The sequence below is a fragment of the Morone saxatilis genome, unplaced genomic scaffold (genome assembly GCF_004916995.1).
Source record: "Morone saxatilis isolate NCDOM2014 unplaced genomic scaffold, NCSU_SB_2.0 Contig22, whole genome shotgun sequence".
Taxonomy (NCBI): domain Eukaryota; kingdom Metazoa; phylum Chordata; class Actinopteri; family Moronidae; genus Morone; species Morone saxatilis.
In genome coordinates, this window is record NW_023339785.1 from 15671971 (window position 1) to 15682350 (window position 10380).

At 40.6% G+C, this 10380-nt stretch overlaps 1 protein-coding gene across 3 annotated transcripts in view; it reads left to right on the top strand.

Moving 5' to 3' along the window:
• The first annotated feature begins 1582 nt into the window (after window positions 1-1582).
• rgs14b (regulator of G protein signaling 14b) overlaps window positions 1583-10380 on the top strand; it is a 10862-nt gene continuing 2064 nt past the window's right edge. Inside the window, exons 1-13 of one of the 3 annotated variants that reach the window (XM_035669750.1) lie at window positions 1583-1775; window positions 5070-5091; window positions 5231-5382; window positions 5514-5606; window positions 6559-6702; window positions 6805-6969; window positions 7064-7145; window positions 7246-7310; window positions 7479-7691; window positions 7977-8053; window positions 8416-8542; window positions 9143-9224; window positions 10051-10094. In XM_035669750.1, coding sequence (XP_035525643.1) covers window positions 1653-1775; window positions 5070-5091; window positions 5231-5382; window positions 5514-5606; window positions 6559-6702; window positions 6805-6969; window positions 7064-7145; window positions 7246-7310; window positions 7479-7691; window positions 7977-8053; window positions 8416-8542; window positions 9143-9224; window positions 10051-10094 — 1389 coding nt within the window. In that variant the 5' untranslated portion in view covers window positions 1583-1652. Of the gene's footprint in view, window positions 1776-2467; window positions 2624-5069; window positions 5092-5230; window positions 5383-5513; window positions 5607-6558; window positions 6703-6804; window positions 6970-7063; window positions 7146-7245; window positions 7311-7478; window positions 7692-7976; window positions 8054-8415; window positions 8543-9142; window positions 9225-10050; window positions 10095-10380 lie in introns of those variants that run through there. The other 2 variants (XM_035669749.1, XM_035669751.1) reach the window with 2 other exon arrangements.

The window sequence follows — 10380 nt, forward strand, 5'->3', positions numbered from 1 at the left end:
TTGTTACAAAAACACAGGCATGCTGACTTTTTGTCTGTTATCAGTGGTTTACTTAAGCATGCTGTCCACTGCCTTTGCATACATGACATAATGTGACACTTTTACGGCCCAATTAACTGAACTTGAAGAACTGAAGCCTGGAAATACATGTTTTTTATCCATCCTTTTATTCATGAAGTGGCCAGTAGAGTGTGCTGCTGATTATCAGTCTTTCTTTCTTATCATTCTTCCTGTTCAGGGTCAGCTGTGGCCTATTCCTCAATGCACTGGGTACACATTGGACAGATTGCAAAACACATTCATAAACCTAACAGCTAAAAGTCAATTAAGAGTTTTAGTTAACCAAACCTGCATGTGTTTGGACTGTGGGAGGAAAACAGGTGTTTATGCAAACTTCACACAGAAATAACCAAACAGGTTTTGGATTCAAATGGTCACCTTAGCACTCTTTCATCAAAGATACTGTACTGTTATGAAAGTCAGGTTGAATCATTGAGAGTTTAAATAGGCCAGGATTATTTCCTCATTCATTTGTATTTCCTGTCAGTCTAACCTCAACCAAACCTTACTGTCTAGCCATAACCTGTTGATTATTACTTGTATTTGATTATTACTTGTATTTTGACATGTCAAATATTCAGTTTATGACAGAATAGTTGTATCTCTGACAAAGATACTGGATATACTAATGCTCTGATGAAGGCCATGAAGCCAAACCATTAACATATTTGGCATATGTTGACATTAGCACATGGCCAAAATAAATTGGTGTTGTTGAAATTAGTCAACTTTTTTCTACAAATTTGTATGTGCTTCATTGTATGCCTTTGGTTGTTCATCCTGAGTTCAAAACTGAAACTTAAGACATTGGTTTAGCACCACAAACTAAATCCTGGAGAGAAATCTAACTAATACTGAATACAGTATGATACTGTAACATGCTAACATTAGTATTAGAATAAGTTGATGATAACTTTAGCATGTTACACCAACTTGCTACTGCACAAGTTAACATGTTTACAGACTAACAGTTTATTGTTAGCAAATTAGCAAGCAGTTTGCAAGCTAATGTTCTTGTACAGTTAAAGGTGAAGCAAAAAGTTACAGCTGAGGCTCACTTTTTGGGTGTTACATTAAGAAAATGTCCTCTTCATTTGACAAACTATCTGTACCAGACATAGTATACGACATAAGCCAGCCACGATGCTAAAAATTCCTGTTATTGGGACATTTACAAACAACACATTTGTTTTGACACCTCAAACTGCTATCCGCTACAATTGTCTCACAGCTTTCTCTTTTTACTATTTCCCTTCACTCTTTGCAGGCTACAATATGTGTTGCTAGTAAATAATGTTTTGCCAACTCTTTAAAGTTCAGAAACAATGTACAACTGGCCTGTGGTGGATATAATATGGCCTATTTCTCAAGAGCTGCACAAAGCCACTGAGCTCTGATAGCCAAACAAACCCACGCAGTGACAAACGTCAGCTAATTGACTTCACCTGGGTTCCTAGCTAGTGCGCATGTCAGGACTCGTCCAACAGGTAAGACCGGAGCTGTTAATTAACTCTACCTGTGTATTCCAGGGCTGTGCTGGTTTCATTGTCATCTCTCTCCTCTTCACTCGCAGTACGCTTGTTTCCCTGAACATGGTCGCTCTCAGAGGACTTTATCACAGGTTCTCCCACCTGGCAAAAGTGGCAGCACAGAAGCAGTTCAGGAAATATGAGAAATGTTGCACAATAACCGCTGGCATCAGGGCGGACAACAAGGTATGACCATACACATATGTGCATACCGGCTTAACAGTGTTTGGCAATGCATTTAAGTATAGTGTACTATTTGCACACACTACTCGGAATATATGTGCACTCTCTTAATTGCTATAGTTGCAGAATAATACCCATTTCATTTAGCACGTCTGACGCAATGTGAATGCGATGGTACACTGCACATAAGTTTAGCTTTTTTTTAAAAACTATTCTGAACACTTCAAAGTGAGATTGAAGTTGTTGAAGCCACCTACCACCTATATCAAATCATATCACGAATTTCACTTCTGGGCACTATCTTTAAAATAGGTGAATATCAGGAGGAAGCATTGTGGGTTGTTTTTTTAAAAATAACTTTAAAGTAAAGGGCAACTATGATTAAAAAGAAGAACAAAAGTGACACATGCGCAAGAAAAAACAGCACGGATGCAGCACTGTAGTTGTATAATCGCTGCTATGGATCGTATAATGGTTGTAAACTGTGTCTAGTAACTCATACAGTGACTACATCAAAAGAGGAATGAGTGCATTTGTCTTGTCTGTGTTCCCACATCACAGTGTTTCTCAAGACGTAGGCTGAGAACAGTTTGATCATAGTAACCATACTTCCTCTTTTGTGGCTTGTTGCTATGGCAAGACTTCCCTTCCAGGCAGGAAGTGACAGGAAGACCCAAGTGATGAGTTTTTGAGTGTGTGTGTGAAGAGTGTGCATAATGTTTGGGTGGAGCACTTTACTGTGTCCCCTGACGGTGTGCACATCGCATTCAGTCGACTTCGGCTTGTAGTCCGGTGTCTGGGCCACCATGGCGAAGAACTGCAATGCTCTAGGGATTCCTGTTGGCCACATGGTGAGTTGGCAACACTCTTGTTAGGTTTGGTTTGGTTCTGCAGCTGTCCTTTTGGATCCAGTGGTTCGTTTATGCAAGAATACATTTAAGAGGAATACGTTGGAGTTAAGTGTGTTGTCTGTTCTGAATGCCTCCTTTCAAGTAGAATCCTTGTAATTAATTGCCAAACAGGAATGTCTTTTTAAATCGTGGACTACTTTTTTACAGTCTGCTTTTTTAACCGTGTTCACACTGCTGCGTTGATGATCCAGGTCAGTCAATACAGTTTTATGTGTTTGCTTGTATCATCTATCCCAAATCCTTCAGCAGTGTCTGAACCAACCATGCTGTGCAGCTACAGTTGGTTGCTGCTGAAAACAGACCGGGCCCGCTTGAGTCAGAAGCGGAAATCAAGCCATGCCTGTTTGCCAATCTGTCATGTGTAGGCCGAGTTGGCTTTGGTGTACTCTGCGCAAGGCAGTTACGTTTCTTGAATTGGCTCAGCTCTGCAAAAGGTGTGAAAAGTGTCTATAAAGATGCATTTCAGAGAGGCAGAGAAGACCTGGATGTTGCTATGGTTTAAAAAAAAAAAAGAAGGGGGCACTTGTGTGTTTTCTGTGATTTTGGAAATGTTCCTACAATTGGTGCTGCATCAGATTCTCCCGTTTGCATATCTCGTCTCTCCTTGAAAAGGATTTTCAGAGAAACCCTAATCCCTCCGATATTTTTCTTTGCCGTGGTGTACGAGGAGCGAAAGGTGCACAAACAAGGCGTTGATGAATCATCTGCTTTCAGTTTGTGGAGAACTGTGGATTAAGTGTGTGTGTTGGTTTCTCCTGGCAAGTGCGTTTGTAGGCACTGACATGTTGTGTTTTTGGAGCCAGAGTTTGAGCAGTAGAGCAAAAAAAAGAGAAGAAAGTTGAAGAGGTGGAGCCACAGTGGAGCTCGCACCTGCAGAAACAACCAGCCCTTATCAGCCTTATATGGGCAAAGATTATCAATTGCCAAGAGCTGTCATTATTGAGCTGCTGCGGAACATAATTATTATTCACTTTCTCTCTGCTTGCACTAAAAGTCTCACACACATACATTATACTTACTTACTGACAGTTTGTTTAAGGATACAACTTTGATAATGCGGATACATTCTTCTTGTGTTAAGGAGCATAGATCACTTCATTCCACGCTGAAGAAGATATTAAATTTCAAGTATAAATGAGGGGGGGGGGGGGGGGGGGTCAAAGTATAAGGGATTCAAGTCAAGATAAAACTTAATAGGTGGCACAAAACTCAGATTGATTGTTTGTCCTTTTTCATTTGTATATGAGTAAAATGTTAAATTACTTCTGTACTTTCCAGTAACTCAAAGAGCATTGAAGCTGTGAGTGACTGTTTAATGGGGACAATGTTACTTTCAGGTTTATTTTTATACACTTCACACCCTGATTACCGGTTGCTACTTATAGAAATAACTTGACATTCACACCTCTGGGCAATTTTTAGAGTTAGACCATTTAGTGCATGTTGGTGGACTGTGGTTGGGGGGGGTCCAGAGCATTGGGGAAACCCAGACAGACAAAAAAGCACATGTAAACTGCACAGAGCAAGGTCTTGGGCTGGGAGCCACTGTGTCTGAATAATATTTTACTTTACTGGATTCTTGAGCAGGAGCTTTTCTGTGTGTGAGTTATCTTAACATCCATCATTTCCTTCAATTTCAGTTCAAACGGACCCAGTTAACCGGCTGACATACCTCCCTGGGGGGGTTTGATCAATATCTATATACCTTGATAAAATGCAAACACGGTTGTTGGCACAGGTTTATGTGCAAAGAGTTCGCATGATTCATTGGCAGTATTTATTATGAAGAAATCACTCGAAATGAAACTTTTACAACATGGCAATTTTGTGAGCTCTGAAAGCTGAATGAGAGCCATTGTCATCAGTTTCACAACCACTTCCTGTGTAAGCAGCTTTGACTGATTGCACTACATTGTCAGAGTAAAAAAACAAAAGGCAAAACACATGCAGCTGGTGTTCATATTTCACTTCCTAAATGTATGCCAGTATGCTTTTTGAATATGTGTCTAGCTTCTGTATAAATATTATTTCGAGTACAATATGCTATGTACATTGTAAAACTGTTGCTGTAATATTAAAATGTACTGAACGTCCACACATTTTTGTCAGTGCTTTTTTTTGTTTTGTGATTTATTTTTTGATTTTTTTGTCTGTTTTACTTTTGATTGTCACATCTGAGACAATAGGTAAAGTTAGATAAAGTCCTTTTGTTTGAATGATTCAGGTGAATGTTGAATTGCCCAGCTACTACTAGAGGAATTATATGTAAATACAATAATAGTCCATGAGTAGGCCTCAAGGTGTATTCCATCACATAAGATTTTTTATTTTTTGTTTGTGTTTTTCTGCCTACCTTATCCATTGCTCTCTCTTTCTCTATTCACAGAGCCAGGCAGTGTCAGATGGAGGTAAGCAGAAACAACCAGCGTTTCCTACGAACTGAAACATGTCTGTGCACGACTGAAGAAAATGTCTCATTCTGTCGCGTTCTCAGTCATGTTTTTCTGTGTTGATAAATGGGTGTGTCTGTGTCTGGATATGTTGTAGAGTTGAACATGACTGCACGAGGCTGTGGAGGCAGCAGCTCCAGCCTTCCAGGGACTCCGGGCGGAGAGGCTGGCCCAGCTAACAGCGTGCTGAGCTGGGCCGTCTCCTTTGAGAAGCTATTGGAGGACCCTTATGGAGTCCATCACTTTACGGTGAGACACACTCAACACACCTATGTTGTTATTTCAACCAGTACAGGAATAATTGAAGTATTGCTGTCTAACAACCACTCACAAGGCGTCCCAAATATGTTCCTACCCGGTTATGTGTGTGTTCTCCACAGGCTTTCTTGAAGTCTGAGGTGAGTGCGGAGAACATTTTATTCTGGCAGGCTTGTGAAAAGTTCAGGAAGATCCCAGCCACCTCTTTGAATGAGGTATGCTGACACTTTGTTTTGTTGTTTTACCATCTTACGCGTCATTTGTGATTCATTGTGCTGTGTTTTACTTTGCATAAAATCACTTTATAGTTTTTTGTTATACTCTTTGTTATAATTTCTCTCAAAGACATTGAATGTTTACAGTGAAGGAAGAATAATGATTACTGTGGATATTATAAAATAAAATACAGATTGAAGAGGTGAACAAATACAAATGTAGATTGTGTAACCTGCAGTTTATATTTTTACTTAGGTGCATTTGTTAGACTTTGAGTTACTTGGCTATGATAAACTTATGGACAATTTGTATTTGTTAATGTATTTATGTAGCTATAATTATGTCTGTGTACACCTTCATTGTTAGACCAAACCTCTAACAGTGAAGTTGTTCTATATACAGTAAGTGGGGTTCAATCATTTACTGTTGACCTCAGTGACGGATGAAGCTGTTTTTCAATCATCCTTTCTTTTAGATCTTCTTTTATACTAGCTATAATCATCTTTTAATCTATTTTGTATCTTCTACCTAGGCAAAAGTAGCGTTTGCTTGATTAAATTCTGTCTGAAGAAACAGGAAGTGCATAAATTGACAGGGCTGTTGACTGTCCACACATCAGCCTAGTTTCTGCGGTTGCTCAGCTCAATTAATTGGATTTTAGTGACTTATTGATTGTATGACTTGTAGTGTGGATGCTTGGAAAGGGTTGATTTGATTCTTGGTACAATTAACAAGGAAACACCACGGCAGTGTATAGATATATATATACTCAGACTGACTTCTTAGGCAGGTATTGAAAGTTACACATTCAGCTTTACTCAGATCAAAGTGAAAGGGAAGTTCGTTCATTGTATCTCATGTCTCATCATCCAAAAAATGATTAGGAAACAAAGGTCAGGTCATATCTGATCTTCAGAAAGTTTCAGTCTGATGGAGGTGTTGTGTTTCCAGCTGAAAGCAGCGGCTCGCTCCATCTACAACACCTACCTGTCAGACAGCGCTCCCTATTCGGTCAACATCGATGACACAGCCAAGACGGAGGAGAAGGACCTGGAACAGCCCACACCTGACATGTTCAACAAGGCTCAAGCTCAGGTCTGTTTGGGTACCACACTCCCATTTTAGCTAAATAATCCAGTAATACATTGTTGGTGCCTTGGCTGACTGTGTGTACTGCTGGTCCCTGCTTTGTGTCAGATATTTAAACTGATGAAGATGGACAGCTACAGGCGTTTTGTACGCTCCCCTCTGTACCAGAGCTGCACCTTGGGTAATATAGAAGGCAAAGTTCTCCCTCAGCCGAACCGCTTGGGATCATGGGAGGACGTGGCCACCAGAAGCCCCTCGTTAAGTGAGAAGAAGGTAGAGTGACGGAGAGGAAATGGACTCAGGGGCAAGGATGAGGAAAAGTGATTCTTATTCTCATTTTGCTGTTTGTCATTACTGTTCCAAACAGAACAAAATTTCAGACACTCACAGCTTGCCAGGTGGCAAGAGTGCTTCGGAGAAACAGCGACAGAAAAGAGGATCCTGGGGAGGTAGTGCCTGTTAAATGGCAGATTTTGTGTTATGCCTTGATATACATCCTGTGACTTTATTTCACAATTTCTCCCTGGCTCTTTTCTTGTTTTTTAACAGAGTTGCATATGTCGGTCAAGTCAAGCAGCAGTGTGGAGCTCGGCTCCCTCTACAGGCAGATAGAGGTCAGTGCATTTGTGAAGGTTTGGAGCTGTCTTATGGAAAATCAGTGATAATTTAAAATTTGAGGATAATAGAGGCAGACATGAATGACAAAAATGTTACAGTTTAGTTATGCTTTAAAGTCTTGTGTTTTTTATTGTTAATTCCTTTCTTCTCAATCTGTGACGTAGAATGGCAGATCAAGTCCCCGGTCTCCAGAGCAGGGAGGTGGGGGTCGGATAGGGATGCAGGGGGGCTACTGCTGTGTCTACCTACCTGATGGCAGTGCGTCCCTGGCACCCACTTGTAATGGTCAACCCATCAAAGACATGCTGGCCAGTCTGTGTGAGAAGAGAGGCTTCCCGTTGAAAGATGTCATCATCTACCTTCATGGCAAGGATAAGGTGAACCCTTAACTGCTGTGTCAATAGCACCAGTGACAGCTTTTAAGTCAAGAAGTTGTTCAAAAATATCTACTGTGGCACACAGCAAAGTTGTTTTGCAACAGGCAGTATGAGAAAGATGACTACCCTCTTCCTGTTCTAACATCCTCCCAACCTCTCACTCCCTCTTTTCATTTCTGAGAGTTTGTGAAACTTATTTTCAAGTATCCCCAGTTGATGCTGACATCTCTGAAAGTGACTTTAATTGCTCTCTCTCTCCCTGATACACCATTGCTCCTTCTACAGCAGCCCTTATCGTTGGACCAGGACTGCTCCGTACTGAGGGATCAGCAGGTCTCTCTAGAGCTCAGGGTGACGTTTGCGTGAGTCAACTGTGTCACTTCCTTCATTTCCTTGTTCGTTCTTTTTTTTTCAGTTTTTGTCACCCTAGCAGGCCTTCACACCCACATCCCCACTACAGCATGACACCTCTCACCATATTAGAGGGAAGTCCTTGTGTTAACACCAGACTGGCTCTCTTTGTAGTTACCATTTTAGTCATCATTTGCATTGAATACATTATCAAATGATCAGATTTGGATTTCCTACTAGATATATCTGGCTGGCAGATTGCTCTGTTACTACAGGTTTTGGATGGGTAGATTTTAATGATGCTACATTGCATTTGGCTCAGTTTTACTGTTTGTGCTAACTTTGCGATGATGGAAATGCATGCGTGTTTTAGGCTGGAGATTGCCTTCACTGGTAAGACAGTGGGGATCATGGTGAAGTCCAGTAAGACACTGCAGGATGCCCTCTCTGCCGTTCTACAGAAACACCATCTCAAGCTGCAAGAGGCCTTAGTCACCATGGTGAGTGTCTGTATGAATGAATGAGACCATAATATGTAAGCAGTGCTTGAGTAGTTCCTTGGATAAAGCATATTTGATTAATAGTTACTTTCTCTCAATTATAAAGGAATAATTTAATTGATTGCTTCAGTTTAATCCCTCTGCTAATATATTGTGACTTCAACCGTCATGGCTGAAAGTGACACTAGAGTGTCTGTGAAGCTGAACCTGGATATAACTAATATCTCATTGTAATAATCTTATACTTCTGTGACGTAAATTCACATTAATGACTCACCTCTACTTTTCAGTCAAGCAGACTAGTCTGACATTTTTTAAATGTTGTAAAAAAATTCTGTCAGTCTGTCCTCTGAGCCCTCTCCTGCCTGCAGCAGCCGTTGCTAGGCAACAGTTTACGCGTCAGGGTGCATGTTAATATTTATATCAAATCTGTAATTTTAATGTGATCACTCAAAATTGAATGTTTTAAACTATTTTGTCAGTGGAATAAGCAATGAGGATTACATGCATTCATGTGTGTTTTCTCGATGCTTCATCCCCCAAAACTGTGCAGCTGAAGTCCTGGAGTCCTTTCCTTATGTCTTACGTTGTTCGTTTTAGGTTGGAAGCGACGAGCCCTTGAACATGAACAGCACTGTTTTCAGACTGGCCAATAAGACGCTACGGCTTGACAGAACCAAAGGTTAATATACTTGACCTTTTTAAAACCCAATTATTTACTTTAATGCAATTCAGAGAGACTCATGTTTTCATCATTTACACTTACACGTACATTGCTCCCTGAAAAGCACAAGCAGCCACAGGATGAAAAGAAACCTAGTTTGCAGATGAGTAAATGAAATGCATTCAGTCAAATTAGATAAAGGCACATTCCAACCCTCCATCCGCTGCTAGTTGTCAGTAACGTGGGTGATCAATTGGTAATGCTTTGTAAAATCTTTTCTGCTGCCTGAAATCTCGCTAAATCTTCTAATTAATTTAATTGTTTCTTAAAGGGTCCTAGAAAGTGTTTCTGCATTTCTTGGCCCTCACTTGCTCTTAGCTCGAGGCAAAGACAAAGTCTTTTCAGTGTCCACTTTAGTGCCCTGGTTTCTCTGCGTCTGTCTGCATGTTCCTATTTCACTACTCGGATTTCTTTGTCTCCCTCAGTCTCTTCATTCTTTTCTGTGGGGTTGAAATGTCTGAGTCCATTTGGTTTGAGTGTTGTGTTCACTCACCTCATTTCCCAACTGCTGAGAGACCAGAACCAACTTCACTTTGGATCAGTGCTCTCAGCCTCAGCTCCTCTCACTGCATTTAGGTAGTGGGGGAATAGATTCGATTTAGAGTGGCTGTATCCCAGTAGGGCCAGTTTAATTCTTGTCAAGAATATTTAATCTGGATGATGTCAATGTTTAACACAATGGGAATGTTCTGTAGCATCATCATCAGCCCACTGACTACTTTTGTGCTGGAAGTGAAAGTACTGTTGGAAACTGATTTGTATCTTTTTTTGGTGATTTGAGCAGGAAAAGACATGTCCAGAGGAAGTGGTACAGCTGCAGCAACACAGGTGAGACAGTGTTAATAGACTGACAGACATCTTGTTGCCATCATGAAGAAACTTTTGATTCTGCCTCTGTACTATACTAGACCTAAGAGCCAATCTCTAAAAGCTTCACTGAGGACTTTCTCCCAGCTTCCGTTGTTAAAACTAGGTGGAAAGTTTCAAAAAAAAAAAAAAAAAAACCTGAATTGCTGAACCAATCCAACATCTTTGACATGCAGAAGTTGTGTGCTTTTAAACAGTTACACCATATTACTTTGCTCAGGACGCAACGTACGTTTGTTAGTGGCTG